Source organism: Suricata suricatta, chromosome 1 (assembly GCF_006229205.1).
Source record: "Suricata suricatta isolate VVHF042 chromosome 1, meerkat_22Aug2017_6uvM2_HiC, whole genome shotgun sequence".
In the NCBI taxonomy this organism is placed as follows: domain Eukaryota; kingdom Metazoa; phylum Chordata; class Mammalia; order Carnivora; family Herpestidae; genus Suricata; species Suricata suricatta.
In genome coordinates, this window is record NC_043700.1 from 134,381,493 (window position 1) to 134,401,500 (window position 20,008).

General features: G+C 38.5%; 1 protein-coding gene across 1 annotated transcript; it reads right to left on the minus strand.

The window, feature by feature from the left end:
* Positions 1–13,220: 13,220 nt before the first annotated feature.
* CXCL13 (C-X-C motif chemokine ligand 13) lies at positions 13,221–19,658 on the minus strand. The gene is made up of 4 exons (XM_029944494.1): positions 19,566–19,658; positions 17,495–17,627; positions 14,597–14,677; positions 13,221–14,071 (listed from the first exon to the last, which is right to left on the minus strand). Exons 1-4 carry the CDS (start codon positions 19,627–19,629, stop codon positions 14,017–14,019), a joined length of 333 nt encoding a protein of 110 aa, XP_029800354.1. The 5' UTR covers positions 19,630–19,658; the 3' UTR covers positions 13,221–14,016.
* Positions 19,659–20,008: the final 350 nt, after the last annotated feature.

Below are 20,008 nucleotides of genomic sequence, written 5' to 3' on the forward strand. Positions count from 1 at the left end.
ATAGCACTGTGCTCAGAAATGGTGCATGGTATGACTTTAATCTTTTTAAATTTGTTGAGACATCTTTTGTGGCCTAACGTGTGATCTATTCTGGAGAATGTTCCATGTGCACTTGAAAAGAATGAGAATTCTGTCTTGGATGGATATACTCTAACAGAGTGTATCTGTTATATCCATCTGTTCCACTGAGTCATACAAAGTTACTGTTTTGTTGTTGATTTTCTGTATGGATGACCTATCCATTAATGTAAATGGAGTGTTAAAGTCCCCTGCTATTATTATATTACTATTGACTAGTTCCTTTATGTTTGTTAATAGGTAATTTATGTACGTGGGTGCTTCTATTTTGGGTACATAATTATTTACAATTGTTATATCTTCTTGTTGGATTGTTCCCTTTATAATTATGTAGTGTCCTTCTTTGTCTCTTTTATAATCTGTTTTAAATTCTATTTTGTCTGATATAACTATTGGTACCCTGGCTTTCTTTCCATTTCCATTTGCAGGATAAATGCTTTTCTACCTCTTTACTTTCAATCTTAGTGTATCTTTAGGACTGAAATGAGTTATTTGTAGGTAGCATATAGAAGGATCTTGATTCATCATCCATTTCATCACCCTATGATGATGAAAAATTTTATTGGAGCATATGGTCCATTTACACTCAAAGTAATTATTGATAGGTATGTACTGATTGTTATTTTGTTACTTGTTCTATGGTTGTATTTGTAGTTCTTTTGTTTCTTCTATTTCTCTTTGTCCTCACTGTTTACTGGCTTTCTTAATGATAGACTTGGATTCTTTTCTTTTCTTTTTTTTCGCATACCTATTACTGGTTTTTGATTTGTGGTTACAATTAGTTTTATATATAGTATCTTATGCATATAACAGTCCAGCTTAATGTTCACTTAACTTATTCTTTCACTGAATTTTTATTTCTCCTCCTCCTCCCACCCTGCCTGTTTTAGGTGCTACACTTTACATTCCTTTATTGTGTGAATTTCTTGACTGTGTTTTATAGATATACTTAATTTTAGAGCCTTTGTGCTTCCTACTTTTCTTACACCTACTTATTGTCTTTCTTTCCATCCACAGAGTCCCCTTTAACCTTTCTTGTAGGGCTTGTTTACTGGTGATGAATTCCTTTAACTTTTGTTTGTCTGAAAATTCTTTGTCTCTCATTGTATTCTGAATGAGTGTCTTAGTGGATAGGATATTTACAATTTTTTTTCTTTCAGCACTTTGATTATATCATGCCACTCCTTTCTGGTCTATCAACTCTCTGTTGAAAAATCAGCTGATAGCATTATAGGGTTTCCCTTGTATATAGCTATTTTCTTTTTTCTTGCTACTTTTCTTTCCCAAATTTTTATTTAAATGCCAGCTAGTTGACATATAGTATAATATTAGTTTCAGGTGTTAAAATTTAGTGTTCATCACTTATCTATAACACCTTGTGCTTATAAGTGTCCTCCTTAATACTCCTCACCCATTTAATCCATTGCCCTCCCCAGCAGCCCTTAGTTTGTTCTCTATAGTTAAGAGTCTGTTGCTTTTTACTTTCAATTTTTTTTACATTAATTATTTTTGAGAGACAGAGAGAGACAGAGCATGAGTGGAGGAAGGGCAGAGAGAGAAGGAGACAGAGAATCTGAAGCAGTCTCCAGGCTCTGAGCAAACATTCAGCGCAGAGCTTGATGCAGGGCTCAAACCTATGAACCATGAGATCATGACCTGAGCTGAAGTCAGATGTGCTTAACAGATTGAGCCACCCAGGCACCCCAAAAGTCTCTTTTTTGAGTTTCCTCTGTTTTATCTCCCTGTGTTAATTTGTTTTGTTTTTTAAATTCCACATATGAGTGTAATCATATGGCATTTTTCTTTCTTTGACTATTTCACTTAGCATAATAGTCTCCAGCACAGTCTATGTCATTGCAAATGGCAAGATTTCATTCTTTTTCATGGATGAATAATATCCCATTGTGTGTGTGTATATATATCTTCTCCATCCATTCATCAGTCAATGGATATTTGGGCTCTTTCTATAATTTGGCTACTGTTAATAATGCTGCTATAAACTTTTGAGTGCGTGTATCCCTTCAGATTAGTGTTTTTTAATCCTTTGGGTAAATACCTAGTAGTGCAATTGCTATGTTATGGGGTAGTTCTATTTTTAACTTTTTGAGGAAATGCCATACTGTTTCCCCAAGTGGCTGCACCAATTTTCATTCCTACCAATAGTGTAAGAGGAGTTCCCTTTCTCTACCTCCTCACCAACATTTGTTGTTTCCAGTGTTGTTAATTATAGCCATTCTGACAGGTGTGAAGTGCTGTCTCATTGTAGTTTTGATTTGTATTTCCCTGATGATGAGTGATGTTGAGCATCTTGTCATATATCTGTTAGTTGTCTGTGTGTCTTCTTTGGGAAAATGTCTATTCATGTCTTCTTCCCATTTTAAAAACAGATTGATTATTTGTTTTTTAGGTGTTGGGTTTTATAAGTTCTTTATATGTTTTTGATACTAATTCTTTATCAGATATGTCATTTGCAAATATCTTCTCCTATTTTGTAGGTTGCTTTTTAGTTTTGTTGACTGTTTCCTTCACTGTGCAGAAGATTTTTATTTGGATAAAAGCCCAATAGATAGCTGGGCAGCAACATGAAAAAGAATGAAACTGGACTACTTTTTCACACCACACACAAACATAAATTCAAAATGGATTAAAGATCTAAATGTGAGACAGGAAACTATCAAATTCCAGAGAACACGGGCTGTAACCTCTTTGACATTGGTCATAGTGTTTTCTTATTAGATATGTCTCCTGAGGCAAGGGAAATAAACAAAAATAATCTCTTGTTGCTTTAAAAATTCTCTTGTTATCACTACTTTTTGCCATTTTAACTACTGTGTTGTCTTAGTTTGGACTTCCTTGGGTTGATTTTCTTGGGGGCTCTCTGTTCCTTCTGGATCTGGATTTCTGTTTCCTTCCCTAGATTTGGGGGAGGGGGTTGTACTCTTATTTTTCCAAACAAATTTTCTTCCCTTTCTTCCTTTTCTTCTCTTTTTGGAATCTCTATAGTTGAATGTTATGATGCTTGATGGTGTCACTGAGTTCCCTTTAATCTATTTTAATTTATTCTAATTATTTTTTCTTTTTCCTGTTAAGCTTGGATACTTTCCATTACTCTGTTCTCCAGGTCACTTACTGATTCTTATGCTTCCTCTAGCCTACTATTTATTCCATCTAGTATATTTTCAATTTCAGTTACTGAGTTCTTCATCTCTGATTGGACCCCCCCTTTTTTTTTTATGTTTTCTATCTCTTTATAAAGGATCTCACTATGATGCTCTATTGTTTTTCTCATGTCCGGTGAGTATCTTTATGCCCATTACTTTAAATTCTCTATCAGACACATTACTTGTCTCCATTCCATTAGGTCTCTTGCTGTGATTTTGTCCTGCTCTTTCATTTGGGACCTATTCCTCTGTCTTATTTTGTTTAACTCTTTGTTTCTGTTTCTATGTGTTAGGAAAGTCAGCTGCGTCTCCTCTCTTGAGAGTATTGGTCTTATGAAGAAGAAATCCTGTAGCACCCTGCAGTGCAGTGTCCCCTATTCACCAGAACCTGCACTTCAGGGGTGTCCCCTATGAATGTTGCATGAGCCCTACTGCTGTGGCTGAGCTACTTTTGCATTTAGTCCAGTCATCTGCAATGGCTCTCTTTGCCTCTTGTGGGCAGGGTTTGGGCCCTGTGCTTTAGTCTGGGGCTACCTTGTGTTTCACTTGTGTCAGACCAGATGTTTGCCAGAACTTCAGGGTGCTATCCCGGTGTTGTCCCTGAGAGGTTCTTGTTAGTGCATGGGGCTTGCAGTCAAACCAGATGTTTGCCCCTAGCCCATTGCTGGGGCTGTCTCCTTTCTCCTCGAGGAAGGAGTCACTTTGGGGCCCTGTTGGGGCTGTTTGCACACTGCCAGGTTTGTGACACCACTTTAGATGGACTTCTACCAAAAGTATGTTAAAGGGCAGGCATGGGGTATGTGGTGCCACCAAGTTGTGCACCTGTGTTCTTTGGGTGGGGACTTCCAGCTGCCTGGGAAAACTCATGGTGAGGACAATGGTTTGGAGGGGACAGATCCACAGAAGCACAAGGGACAGTGCACTGTTAGCAAGCTACGTGGAAAGAGCTGGCATTCATTCCCACAGATATCTATGTATCTAGGCTGGGGATTGGGAGAGGGAAATGGCTCCCTCCAATGCCTTTGCTCTGGAGAAGTTTCCCAAAGATCCCTGTCCCTCTAGCACATGCTCTGAGATTAGTATATAAATCTCCTTCCCATATATCCCAGACATTTTTCAAACTGCTGCCTTTTTCTCAGTGCTGTTTGTTGTGCTGTCTCTTTAAAGATAAGGACTCGGTTTCCTTTCACCCTTCTGATTCTTTCAGAACTGAGCCTGTGGATTTTTAAAGTTCAGGTGCTAAGCCCCACTGATTATAAGAACTCACAAAGCCAGACCTCTCTAGTTTTCAAAGCTAAATATTATAGGGATTCATCTTCCTAGTGACTGGGGTACCTGGTGTGGGGTCTACTCCTCTCTGTTCTCCACAGCCACAGTATCCCTCTCTCCCACAGATAGTCTCGTGGATTCATTGGCTCCTAATTGCATCTCCGACTTTCTTACCCTCCTTGCTATGGCCTTTCTCTACGTTTAGCTGTGGAGAGTCTGTTCTGCTAGTCTTCAGGTTGCTTTCTGGGTTATTTACACTGATGTTTGTTATCTTCTTATATCTGTGGGATGAGGTAAGCCAGGGTCCTCCTATTCTGCCATCTTTCCTGGAAGCCCTAAATAATTTTTCAATAAAGAACTATTTTCCAAAAAAGAAAACGTTTTCAATGTACAGCTAGAGAGTGACCCACACATTTCTCATTTTAGTATTTCTGTCTCAAAAATGAACAGAATGAAGTGAAATCCTGGAGAAATAGTTCTCTTTGTCTTGCAAGTACTGGGTTATGTACAAATTATATGGTAGAAAAATTGCTTCCAAGATTACACTCACAATTTGAGACGATACAAAATAAGGACTTAAAGAAAAACTATAAATCAAGTAGGTACAGTGTCTGAACAACAAACAAATTGTCATTTTGCCTCTGGTAAAATACCACACTCTGCCACCAACTCCACAGGTTTGGATATGAGTATGAATGCTAAATGTTCAAATCTACAGCTTGTCCCAAGATTGGAGGACACAAAGAAGCATTTGTATTGTTAATATATGTTGACTTTAGCATTGCCAAAAACCAACCTCAGATTTTGGCCAAGGTTTTCCAAAAAGTTACGTAAAATTTTCACTTTGAATTGGCTGGATGATCTTATTAGTCATAGGCTAACACCACGGTTCCAGTTCTGTTCTGAGGAACTCAAGAATGCAGAGCTGGGCCTCATGGACAATTGAGGAGGCCAAAAAGGAGTTAGGAGACTTCCTCAATTTTAATCTTCCTTGGAATTTTAGCTTTTGCTGGGCAAAAAAAAAAAAGTCTGCTTCATTCTTCTCATTGTGACAAGAGGACTAGAGGGAGTGTCAAGGTCCCTTCCAATCAGTAGAGTTTAGAACTGACCGCCCTACCTGCCCATCACACAGTAATGCCACAACTGGAGGTAGGACCAACTACCTGCCTCCCAGCCACTAGGTGGGCTCCTTCAAGGAATCAATAGGCAAGGCGACCTCGTTTGGCTCATTTGGTTAAGCAGCCAACTCTGGATATCAGCTCAGATCATGATCTCATGGTCATGAGATTGAGCCCTTCATCAGGCTCTGCTGCTCTGACAGCATGGAGCCTGCTTAAACTACTCTCTGTTCCTTTCCCTCTGTCCCTCCCTTGCCCATGTGCATGTCTCTGTCTCTCTCCAAATAATAAATTAATTTTTTAAAAGGCATCATTAGGGTATACATTCAAGGGTCTCTCTAAGAAGTACTTAGGGAAAAAAAATCTCACTTTCATTAATCACATAAGGGTAGTTGGATAATAAAAAGAAACATGAATAAGGTTTAAAATTTTTTACCTTCAACAAGTAGGGAGAAAAAAGAAGAAACTCCAAAGACTAGATAGAATCCAGATTAGAGTGATTGTGGCTTAGTGATTCCTATTACACAAACCCCAGTATATGCACTTATTGCAATTGAGATTTTCAGATTCCCATCAATATTAGTGAAAAGTATACCTGCATATGAGGTTATCCTACATGGGACAATGTGGGGAGATGCTTAATTTTTTTTAAAATGATGGACTGATATTTCCAAAATGAAATTCTTTGAAGTTGCTCCTATGAAGAATCTACACATTACAATTAACAATAAAACACACTATAACTTAAAAACTAGATGTCAGGCAATTTTTTAAAAAAATGTTTTCTGTCTTTGTGGACACCATGAGAATATATCAGGACATTGACCATGTTGGAAAGGGAACGAACATGGAAATAAAGCAATAGAAAGACACAAAACATGATTTAGGTAAGGAAGCTGAGTGAACTAACCTGCCATTTGTTATAAAGTACTTTAGAAATGTTTTTTTTTTCCCTCTCCTAAGTTTGTATTTAAATTCCAGTTAGTTAGCATACAGTGTAGTATTATTTTTAGGTGTAGGATTTAGTGATTCATCACTTAAATATAACACCCAGTGTTCATCACAATATGTGCCTTTCTTAATACACATCACCCACCCATTTAACCCATGAGCCCTGCCCACCTCCCTTCAGCAGCCTTCAATGTGTTCTGTGTTACTGAATAATGGGTCTCAGTTTGACTGAACTCGTGGCAATTATTTTACATGTAATTTGAGATGGTGCAGAATAGAACGTTCAGCACATATTTCTTTAGGTTGGCACCTGGCAGCTGATAATGACCCAATATATACTGTCAGATCAGTAAGTCTGTCTCTGTCACAGTCTGCTGACATTGGACTTGTAAGCACATTTCTTCCATTTCTCTCTTTAATCTCTCTTTTGGAGTCCATATGATGAGTCTTTTGCTGGTGTTAGGTCCCACCATCCTAGGTCAGTTCTAGGGTACACTGAATTACCTTGTTTGGTAAGTTAGCTGTAGCCACATTACACCATCTGCCACTGGATGCCAGTAGAGGGCTGTGGCATAAACTCAGAGGGTTGAACATGATTATTTCTAGGAGGCCAGTGGAATAACATTCTAAATGGAAAAATAACCCCACTTCCTGGAATTTACAAATCCAAGAAATGACCCCAAATTACATGTAGCTGATCTGAAACCGTTTTTAATCCTAGTTCTCCAAAGGTTAGATATTATTTTCATCCAAAATTTTAGAATAGTGAGACTCAGAGTTTAATTTTATTTCAATTCATCAATAGGAGAACCAATTTTTGATCCAAGATCGTCTGACTTCACTTCCTTTCATTCTTCTTAGCCTGGTTGCAGACCTAGCTTGTGGGGAATTATGGTTCAGCCCTCAGATTTGGTTTCATATTGTCTTTATGCAGTGAGGAGGAGGGGAGAAATACAAAAGAAAGGGCTTCTCAGCATTAGGTGCATATAAATCATCTGGGGATCTTTTAAAAGGAAGTTTGTGATTCAGATTCTGTACTTCTAACATACTCTCAAATGATGCTGATATTGCTGGTGGAGGACTATTCTTTAAGAGGCAAGACCCTGCGGTCCTGAGTTTAGGCACTGAGGAAGGGAGTCATGGGATCTCCCTGTCTGTGATCCCAGGGAGATACTTTTAGGGGGTCTCACTCTGCATGGAGAAGGAAGCAGGAATTTGTGCCCAGAGTTAATGTTGCCTCTCTCATGGCCTGTCTTAAATTTGATCATGGTATTTGCAGGGCTAACCACCAGGGAATGCTGAAAAACTTCCTTGATAGAGCTGCAGAGCCCTATGAGGCTACCAGAGTTTTCCCAGAGGGTCCCAGGTTGGCTTCTAGATTGGTGGGGAGAGCATTTGTTCAGGAATGGTTATGAAATAAAAGGGCCTCTACATCAGAGAGTGTTTTAGAGATAGAGCTGGAGCTGCTGCTGGGAGCCTTGCCCAGAGATCAATAGAAAGTGTCAGGCCAAGCAGGCAATGATGGAGAAGTAACCCTCTTCATCACCTTTGAAGGAGAAGGACATTAATCCCATTATCAACTTAATAGGAGGGGCTAAATCAGGGATCTTTTCCTGGGACTTCTAGCTACCCTGAATCTAGAAATATAACATTTATTTTTTTGATTTTCATATTTCAAATGAAGAGGCTATCATTCAGATGGGGAAAAAATGCTTCCAAGTCAAATTGATTATCTATCCTTGAAATGAGCAATTCTTTTTCAACAGTGGAATATATGATGAAAATATATGTATGTAGGCTTCATTAACTTTTATTATAATGACTTGTAATTGAGACAGTTCTCCAGTGCAGATGTAAAATAATTAAGTGAGATTATGGTATTTGGAATCTACTGCTAGAATTCAAATACCAGAACTGATATTTAGTAGCTGTGTGACTCTGGGCAAACTTTTCAACTTCTTTGAACTTTAGTTTCTTCATCTGATCCGTGCTAGATGTGGTTGGTCAATGACGGTGAGGGGTATGCAGAAGAAATTGGAGGATGGGAGGAAATAGAGGTAGAATTTATTTCCTCCACTTCTTGTTTAAACCCAATTCTTGTTGTGGCTGATCCCTCAATGCCTATAGTTCTTATCAGGTAATCTAGTTTTCTAAGCTGTAGTTCTCTAAAAAAAAAAAAACCTTCCACAATACTATGTCCTTCCCTTTCTCCTTCTCCTTCCCACTTCTTGGCTTAGAGTAGAGGCTACAAAGGCTCAGGGTGATAGAGCAGCATCCTCAGAAGGCCCCTGCAGGGCAGCTGTGATGCATCCTGGCAAGGAAGCTAGAACAAAAATCACTGATGGTCTTGTTACACATTTCCAGAAATCAGTAGGGTGCTTCTTGCAGGTGGTAGACAGAAGTCCTATAGACAACAGGTCATGTGATTTTAAAATTCACATGGAAAAGTGAAGGACATGGGTCCAAAATAATTTTGAAAAAGGTCAACATAGGAAGAGGTGTGCTACTGAATTTTAAGACTTACTATGAAGTTATACTAAGCAAGACCATAAGGTGTTAGCATGAAGATAGACATACAGATCAATGAAACAAGTTCAGAAGTAGAGCCGTACATAATATAATCAATTTCTTTTTGATAATTTTGCCAATGTAACTCAATGGGGAGAGTCTTTCACATAAGATAGGGTTCTAATCTAAATGTATGGATCTGAAATAAGTACATTAAAAATTGTTCAACATCATTAGCCATTTTAATTAATTAATACAAATTAAGATCGTATTTCCTAAAATATCTAAAGTTTAAAACACTAGTAATACCAACTGCTGGCAAAGATGTGAACTGAAATTCTCATATATTGCTGGTGGGAATGCAAAATGGTGGAGCTACTTTGGAAAACAGTCTAGCATTTTCTTATAAAGTTAAATATGTATCTACCATATGACCCAGCAATCTCACTTCTAGGTATTTATTCAAAAGCAACAGAATCATATGTTCTTACAGAGAGGGGTATGTAAGTGTAAAAAGCAGTTATAGCCATAATAGTCAAAAACTGGAAACAGTTCAAATGCTATCAACTGGTGACTGAATCAACCGTGGTGTATGTATACAATGGAATAGTAGTCAGCAACAAAAATCATTAAGCCATTGATATATTAAAAAACATGATGAATCTCAAAAACTTTATGCAAAGTTAGCCATTGTAATTAATGTCTCCCCTTTATGGGATAATAAGGGTGGAGTCTTCATGAATAGGACTGCCAGAGAGCTCACTTCCCTCTCTGTTCTCTTTGTTGTGAGGATACAAGGAAACAATTAGAGCAGTCCGCAACCCAGAGGAGAGCCCTCACCAGAACCCAATTTTGTTGGCATTCTGATCTTGGACTTCTAATGTCCAGACTGTGAGAAGTAAATTTCTATTATTTATAAGTCACTCACTCTGTGGTACCTTTCAGTAGGAGTCCAAACTAAGACAGGGGCAATTTTAGCTAACTCACTGAACACTTAAAGAGGGTGAATTTTACTGTATATAAGTTACAGCAATTAGCCTGATACTTAGATGAAGAAGAAAGCTCTCTAGTTGACTCTAATGTACTATGAGGGTTAGGAGCCCTTATCCTAGAACAATGTTTTTCAAATTTTAATCACCTGGAGGGTTTGTGAAGGTTTATTTTTTCTCCTCAAGTGTTTACTGACACCAACCAATTCTCCAATTCTCTGATGCTAACTGGATGTCCAACAATTTAATTCAACCTTGTCATTATCTTTAGCTAGCATAGACCCACAGGGTTAGCACTCAGTCCTACAAAACTATTCCCACTTTACAGAACAGCTGCAAATGAGGTGCCCAGGCTATTTACATTTCTTCCTAGCTGATTACATGTTCTGAGATTCCCACCGCTCTGCCTCAGGTTTGATAACTTGCTGAAGCGACGCAAGATAGAATAGAATAGAATCCCTGAAAGTGACTTACTTAATATTACTGGTTTATTATAAAAGATACAACTCAGGAACAGCCAAGAGGAACAGATGCATGGGATGAGGTATGGGGAGGCACATTGTTTCATGTCCTCTCCAGGTGCACCACCTTTCCAGCACCTCAATGTGTTCACCAACTCAGAAGCAATCCAAACATTATTGTTTAGGAATTTTTATGGATGTTCAATTACATAGATGTGATTGATTAAATCATTGGCCATTGATAATTGAAAATCTCCAGCCCCTCTCCCTTACCTGGAGGTCAGAGGTGAGGCTAAAAATTTCAACTCTTTAATTACATGGTTGGTTCCTCTGGAATCTAGCTCCCATCCTGAAGCTATCTAAGGGTCCACCAATGATCACCTCACTAGCCTAAACTCAGGTGTGGTTGAAAGGGGCTCATTCTGAACAACAAAAGACACTCCTATGAGTCAAAAAATTCCAAGGCGTTTTGGAGCTCTGTACCAGAAAGTACATTTTTTTTTGTTATACCACATTTTATTAAAACTCTGGGCCCAACCCCTGAATTTCTGATTCAGTAAACCTGGGGAAGGACTTGAGAATATGTATTTTAACAACTATCCAGATGCTGCTAGTGATGCTCTTAGGAGGGATGATGCATAGAGAACTTATGTCCTTGATGGTCACAAAATGATGTGATTTCTCAAATATTACCTTTCGGACCCATGGGCTTCCTTTCCTCAGTTCCACCAAGTTTTCTGTAAACCAACACATTCATTCTATTTTAAAATACGGCCAAACTTTACCTCAGAGCAAAAAAGCCCTGGGAAGTGTACCAATCCTTACACAGAATTGGGAACAGTAAAAGGACACATCGCAGTGGCAGGGAAGAGTTGTAGACAGGAAGGCAATAGAAAATGGAAACCACTAAGGCAGAACTCATACAGCTTGGCAAGCCATGTCCAAGTAAGGTGGGGCTGAGCCCCTTCAGGGGATAGAAAGGAGAATTCTGCTTCCCTTTGAAATATAGAATTCTTTCCTCCCTGGGCATCTACCAGTCAGATAGGTCTGAGCAGAGTAGTTGAGGCTTGGTTCACTTGGCAGATTCCCTGCGTTCTGCTACCAAGAGCTTCCTGCCAAGCTTGGCCTTCTAGATCTTGCATTTTGTTTCCCAGAGTTGAACATCCTGCTTTGGTCACATTACCTTGTGTTTTTCCTTCAGTTCTATTTTACTCTGATTTTCATTAATTTGATGATGTACGTTTGTATGTATGTGGCCATGGATTACCTGAATTCTGCCTTACCATTTCACTATTCTCCCTTCCTGAACCCAAATATGCTCAAATCAGCTAATAATCACTTTTCCTCACTCTATTAAATGGCTCAACAAGTTATCCTGCCTCTAACTGTGGGTTAATGTCCCTGTCCCAAATCAGGCTGAACACCTCTAAACCTACTGTGACTTTTAAGAAGACAACTTTCTTGGTCCTGTTGTTTCATTTCTCATCCCACATTTTGTCCACTGTCTTCATGCTGCCCTCTCAACCCAAGGGAGGCTCGAACCTCTGGAACTTTGGCCCTGAAAAGGATGGTGGATGAAGGGGCTGAGGTAAGAAATACATATGCTAAGGAGTCAGGATGCCCTGGGTTTCAATTCTGGTTTTGTCTTCTTACTAGTTATGTGACTTGGGGCTAATAAATGTCTATTTACCTCAGCTGCACATTCTGTAAAATGGAACTGGTGATGTCTACTTCATATAAAGTCAGAATAGTGTAGTGATTAGAAGCATGCACTCTGCCTGAGTTTGAATTTGATTTGTTGTTTAGTAACAAGGCTGCAAGCAACTTATTAAGCCCTGTGTGTCTCAGCTTCTACCTCTGTAAAATGAGGGTGACATGAGTAGCTGCCTCATATGTAATGGTAATACTTCTTATTTGAGGATCATAAATATTCATCTAGCTGCATTCTCAAAGATCTAAACAAAACTAAAGAGTGATGTGATACCCAGCCTCTAAAAATAGAAATCTGGAAAGTGCTAGAATGCAAGATTTTGATGGCATTTTATGATCCATTTTATGATTCCTATTATAGACAACTGAAAAAGTAGTATTAATAGGTTCTTTTCACTCCCATCCAAGAAATTATTTAATAAAAATAAATCAAAATATAAAAGAGAATTGAAAGTGGGAGGCAGATATAGCTTCAAACCTGGGTGCGATTAGAGTGAGCCCCCCAAAGCAGCAAGGGGAATGAGGCCACTATGGCAGTGGAGCCCAGTCCACTGGGAAAGCCCCGCCCTGATGGGAGAGCCAGGCTGCCTCCAGGGAAGGACGGGATGGGGGTTTAAGGTTCTACTTCTGATGTTTGTCAAACCCAGTGCAAAATTTTATCAAAGGAAACATTGGAGACTTTAAGAACCAATACAATGAGACAGTGAAAATAGGTTTTGGTAAGAATTTGGAAATCTCTGGAGGAAATGATGATGAGTATATCAAGGAAAAGAGGCTCTGGTAGTCCAGCATTTTCTCCCTGTGTTAATATCAGGAATAACTTCACTTACCCATTGCCATGTAACTTAAAACAACTCTAAAAGGCAAGCATCATGCAAACAAAAATTAATATGATGAAGTCCTACTTTTCATTGTGATGAGTCAGAGAATGTCTAAATTCGAGCAAATGCTCTGTTAAGAATGAGTTCGTCATAGTTAAGTAAAATGTTTACTTGAGTTTATTGAATAGCATTAGATTAATAGGAAGCATTAAAGAATCGGGTACCAAAGACCAGGGGGGGAAAAAGTCTGTGCAAAAGATATGTAAGAAAAGTTTGACAAAGCAAATGTATGAAAGGAGACATCTGAATATCAGCTTTAAATGCTTTTCTTGAATATTCTACACATATAAGTCTGGAGATTGTTGAATGTTATTAGTTTTTGTCCATCACAGTAAATTTCACAAAAGAACTATTTTGAATGAAAAGGATTCCTTTTTTCTCAATAGTGAGCTTTTAAATGTAAGATAGCTACTATGAGAGCCCTCTGTCTCTTGTAAAATCCCCTGGGTTTCCCAGGCAGGTTTCATTCTCTTATGGAAGCTTGCTTTCCTTACGGTGTGAAATGATTGAAATGAATTCCATCATTTCCTTCTTAATTCAAGCCACATATTCAGATTTGAGGTTTAAATTCTTATTCCCTTATTTTCCAGGAAAATTTAGCATAAAAATTTAGTATGCTATTGAAAGAAATTGATGTGATTTAGCACTAAGTATCCTCAAGGAAACTTTCCTCCTGACTTATAAGAATGCAAAGTTCCAGTATATAGGGTACTATGATTTTTAAAAAGCTCAAGTTGGCCCATCAGCTTCTGTAGGCTTATTTTACATATATTTTCATGCTTGCTTGTATGGGGAAGTTCATTTTTTTTGGAAAGACTCAGCCAAATACAAAACTAAAACCCAGAGCAGGAGGAGGGGGTAGGCAGGTGTCCTTAGTAGGGATATTGGCATCAGTTGACCCTTTTCTTAAACACTGGAGCTGATGGAGTTGAAGCAGCACGTTTACTATGAAATAAAAATAAGAACAAGAGAGTCATGTTCACAGAGAGGCTTACTAAAAACTAGTTTTCCCTTAAAGATGTCAAACAAGGATTATTGTGCACACTGGCTTTCTATTTAGTTTATTGAGCTACTGTAATGAGTCACCCATACTCATCTAAAAAGTAATAATAGTGAAGAATGGATATTTGTCTTAGGAATTTCTCATGCATTTAAAATGGTCCCCATTTAAGGGTTCCTAGGTGGCTCAGTCAGTTAAGCATCTGACTTCGGCTCAGGTCATGATCTCTTGGTTCGTGGATTCGAGTCATGCACCAGGCTGTCTACTGTTAGTGCAGAGCCCATTTCAGATCCTCTGTCCTCCTCCCTCTCTGCCCCTGCCCCAGTTGCATCCTCCTACTCTCTCTCTCTCAAAAATAAATAAACATTAAAAAAATAAATAATTAAAATGGTCCCCATTTTGACTACCCATGAAAAGAAAACTCTTCAGTACCAATTGGAATCTGAAAACCCTTGGTATGTCTGACTTACCTCAATAAAATATTTATAAATTTTGGTACCCATTTAGCTCGAGGGTTCAAGCATACAACTGACATATTCTTCTTCTTAACTCTAGGGGGAAAGAAAATAAAAATAAAACAGTGTTACATTTTAGTCAATCTTGCACTTAAGGAGAATGGAGTAGAAAAATATTCCCAGATTAAGTGAAATTGGAGGTGGGCAGTTTGGGATCTGAAGTAGGTGATTTGTAGCATGAGGTCTGAGGAATCAGGAAAACCAGTTCATTTGTGGAATGGTCGCTTGTGAGCCAGAGGAGCTGAAGATGAGGTTAACAGAGTCTTACATGTCAGGGGTTAATGCTTTGCTGACAATCTTTACATGAATTGGAGGTGGACCAAATGGCTGACTCTAAGATTGGCTCACTTCTAAATCTATATCACATTATTTTTAAAATGTGGTTGTCTGTTGAGCTTGGGAGAACAAAATAAACTATAGAAAACACTCTCTTGAGAAAATTTTATTTGAAAAACAAATTCAATGAAATGTAATGTGGGAGAGGTTACAGAGCTTATCATTCCGAGTGACACAGGCATTTTGTTGAGTTAGTTAGTTAGTTAGTGAGGCTTTCACTGCTCTGAGAGATTCAACAACAACAAAAGCAGCAACAATAATTAATAGCTAATACTGATCAAGCACTTACAATGTGCCAGTCATTATACTCAGCAGGTAGCTCAATCTCACACAAATCTTTTGCTAGAGAACTATTATTTCCTGACCCTTAGATGAGGAACTTGAGGTTTTAGCGTTTAAATAACTTGTCCAAGAGTGTGCAACAAATGCAAGGGCACAGCAGCATTCAAATGAAGGTTATCTGCCTCCAAAACCCACACTTTTAGCCACCACTCTTGAGAATCCGAATGGTTATCAACAAGTGGCAGACACAGTGCTGAATGTTTCACCTGCAGTGAAAGATGTACTGTCTCCCAGGTGATAGCGAACTGGGACGCTTAACCCTCTACTGGGGTGAACTTTGAACAAAATAAGTTTTTCACCTTTACCTTAGCTATGAAACTACAGATACCAAGGATCTGTCCATCTAGCTTTGAAATTCCACCCTTGTAAATGAATCTTAGAGAGGTCAGAGGTTGTAGCATTTTTGGGTTCTTGGGCAAAGCCTTCCAATTTGGTTTTTGAGTTCATAATGGAAGATAGATTTGTGACCATCTGGACTCACAGCATTTTTACCCTGATTGCTGTGTTTCTCATAATTTCCAGCTTTTATTTCTATATGTGGCTAAAATTCAGAAACATGGAATTTGGTGAGAAGATATAAAATCAAGCTTTTGTCACTTCAAAATGTTTGGTGTTAATGAAGAGAAAATTGGGGTGCATTACTTCCTCAAGTTGAGAGGTTAGAGACTCATTACAGAGGAAATGTACTAAAAAAGAGAGAGAGAGAGAGAAAGTCTCAGGTTTCTATGCAGCCAGAGGAACTGCTCCCAAGGTAATGGCTGGACTTGACATCTCTAAGTTTGAGGGCAATAATTGTGGTTTAGTTAGAACTTTCATCAGTACAGACATTAGGAAAAGTATAATGCATTTTTAATGAAAAATTTTCGCACATGTTTTTGATATCCCATATTTCTTTTTACAAGTTGAACACAACTAGTGCGACACCCAAATCACATATCAAAATGGGACAAAAAGTGGCTGCTTACAAACATATCAAATATCTAATGAAGTCCAGGGGCAGAGCTGCTAAAGAAAGCGAAGTCAGTAAATGAGAAAGATAGTGTGCCTAATACGTCCAGGTACTGTGGGTGCTTGGTTCATAAAGATAGATCTAGGAAAGAGAAACCAAAGTTCCAAGTAGTGATACACAAAAGATCTCTAGGCTTATTTAAAATATTCAGTGTAACAATCCAACATTGGTTGTACCTCCGCTCTATGCCAGGTAAGGGCTAAAGCATTGAGAGTAGAGAAACAAATAAATCTGATCCCTGTCTACGGAGAACTTATTTCTGTTGAGAGAATGGGAGAGAGAAAGAGAGCATCAAACCTGATTGTTTCAACACAGTGATGCTATAATAATCACAGCTAACATTTACTGAACATTTATTACATTTTTTACTGTGCCAGGCACTATACTAGGGGCTTTACATGCAATGTGTAAATTCTCATTTGATGTGCCAGGGAAATGTAATGATAGAAGTATCAACAGATTTCTCTGAAAGTACTGAAAAGGAAGCGTCAGAGAAACAAGAGGTCAATGCCATTTCAGTTAAAGAAAATACCTATTAAATTTCTTGCAGCCATGACTGACTCCTTAGCCTAACTCTTCATAACGGTAATGGTATTAAAGTTGGTAGATCTTAAAGCTAAGGGACCATCTCATAAAATAGATGTTCAGACCAAGGACTGCAGTGGGTACTTATTTTCTTGCTCTGTAACTTTTGGGGAACTAAGTGTCTGCTTCTGCTGGTGATGTGAATTTGGTGGAAAAGAGAAGAGGCTTGGAGGGGGATCACCTGGGTGGAGTCCTGATTCTGTCCCTTTCTAAGGGTATGCCTCAGGCCAGTTAGTTAACCTCCTAAGCCTCAGTTTCTGCACATGTAGAGGAGTGATAACAGTGGACGTAACTTAATAGGGCTGTTAAGGGAATATGATGAATGAATGTGCATAAAGCACTTAGCTCAGGGCGGCTGCAAAGTAGGCGCTTAACAAATATTATTGAGTCCCATTATTAGCTTGAGAATTATTAGCAACTCTCAAAATCAATTCCTTTGAGATTCTTGAATAAGAATACTATGCTGTACATATTAATGCAACATTGTATGTCAACAATACTAAAGAAATACTACATGGCAACATTTGATCTGATTTTCATTGGGAGAAAAGAATCACATACATTTTTCTCCTGCAACTTACATGACTTCTTTGTTTGGGCACCCATTCCCAGGAGGCAAGATCTCAAGCTTTTCAATGAGGTTGGGGGGGATAAAGGCTGAGGTCTCTCGGATGCATTTGCACTTTAAGTTTGTGTTATAGGCCTCCAGAACACCTGTAAACACAATCAGTTATTTAATCCCTTTGGCATATAATTCATAACTTGAATTTAATTACTAATTTATTTTTAATGTTTACTTATTTTTGAGAAAGAGAGAGAGAGAGAGTGTGTGTGCACAGGCGAGCACCAGCAGGGGATGGGGAGAGAGACAGGGAGACAGAATCCGCAGCAGGGCCCAGGTTTCCAAGCTATCAGCATAGAGCCTGACATGGGGGTTCTATATTCACCAACTGTGAGATCATGACCTGAGCCTTAGTCGACCGCTTAACCAACTGAGCCAACCAGGTGCCCCTAATTACTAATCTTTCATATGGTGCATCTGAAGATTTAAAAAATTTCAAGTCGGAGCATTCACCCAGATGCCTTTAGTTTGTGTATTTCTGCTTGTCTTGGCTTATTTTCAAACATTTTCTATCAAAACCTTAAAAATAAAATTAACTTTCTATAAACACGACACCTATTGAAATTTGTGATAGCATTATATTGGTGCTCAGGTGATTGTCTATATAATAAAATTTGAGAACCACTGCTCTGGGGACTTAAAAACTCACTTATAATTAATACAGTGTAAAATCAACTGATTTGATCTTCCCTCCAAGCATATAAAAGCCGAAGACATAAATTCCTTACAATATCCCCAGAGAAGTAATAACTGTTTTTATCATGCTCACCATCCCCCTCCTTGTCTCTCCAAGGAAATACCATGGAAGATATTTTTCGTTTTTGTTTAATATGCTGGTCCTTCATCTCAGTTGCAAATTATTACCAATGAAAGGCTTATAATAAAAATTCAAGACTTTTTATTCAACAACAGAAGTCATTAGTACTAGATACTTTTATAAATTAATCTATCTCATTTATTTTAATGAATTCTACCCACTTAAACCCAGTGCCTAAACCCATGCTTGACACATTAGGGCAAATAAAAGGGCCCTAGCTCTCAGGCGTTTACAACTTGGTGGAGGAAATAAATGAATAAAACTAAAATGTCACAGAACGTTGTATTTCACACCTTCTTTTTTTTTTTCCATAATATTTTATTGTCAAATTGTTTTCCATACAACACCCAGTGCTCTTCCCCTCAAGTGCCCTCCACCATCACCACCACCTGTCTTCCCCCCTCCCCCCTCCCCCCTCTGTATTTCACACCTAAGATCCAAACTGCATCACGGGAACAGAGGACCTTGACAGGGCAATGGGAAAGCTTTATGGAGGAGGAGAGAGAGATGACATTTTTGAAGAATAAAAATAACATGTAAAGCAAAATAATTGTAAAACAATCCCTTGCATCTTAAGTGCAAAAATTTGTCTTTTATACCTGAGCAGAGTATATCATTCTGCATATGCTTCAGATTTCCTCAGCTATATAAAAACTTACAAATTCAACTAGATGTTTATCTATTTACACAAACATTGTAGCCCCATTTAGACTTGGAAGTCTACGTCTTTGCAGAAAGCATGTACTTAAGTACCCAGTCGTGCTTACAATGGCTCATGTCAGAGCTAGCCAAATAGAATTGCACCAAATGTTCCTTGCAGGAGACCAATCTGTTGAGGTCAATTATCTTTAAACCCTAAAAAAGGGTTTAGTCAGAAGGAGTAGCATTGAAAGGCAGAGCCAAGAAGATATACATGGAAAGAATGTTGTAGCAGAACTGAATCTGAAAAAGACCAGGAATAGACAAACCAATAAGTCACAAGGACACTGGACTTCAGTACCTCTGTCTATGGATACCAATCCTAACAACGTAAGTGTCTCCTAACTTCTAAGAGTTAAATCTCTAAGCACATTACTTTTAGAAATTTAGCAGCACTTGAGTAGTCTCCCCTCACGCATTTCAGTCATATTGCTCCCCATTTTCTAATTTTAAAAAAATGGCTGAAGACTCTTTCTGCTCAAAGCACAATGAGAAGATAAATGGAAGTTCTCACCATGGACTGGAGGGATGCTGCAGACCAGCAGCACGAAAAGCAGAGATCCCGGGGAGAACCTCATTCTGCCTCAAGGTGGAGTTCAGACTTCACTCTGAGTCTAAACTGTGGGTTCTGAGCACAGAGATTCCTATTTATTTATACCAGTGAAGGCCCTCCCACTGCCTGTGTCTCCAATAGGTCAGCTGTGTCATCAGTTTTAAAAGTCCCCAAATATTGCTGAGCTTGCTTTTTTCTTTTTCTTTTTTTTTTTTTTAACTCCCCCTGCAAATTTTATGAATTGGCTTCAGAGCACTTTAAGTATAATGAAATATTTCTTGAAAATGTGGAATATATGTGACAAGGATGCTGCAGCAATTTGGGGGTGGGGAGAGAGGGAAAAGACATCAGACTGGAGGTTCTACAGGTCCTGTGATTGTGGCTTGGATTGCTTCTCTCAGTAA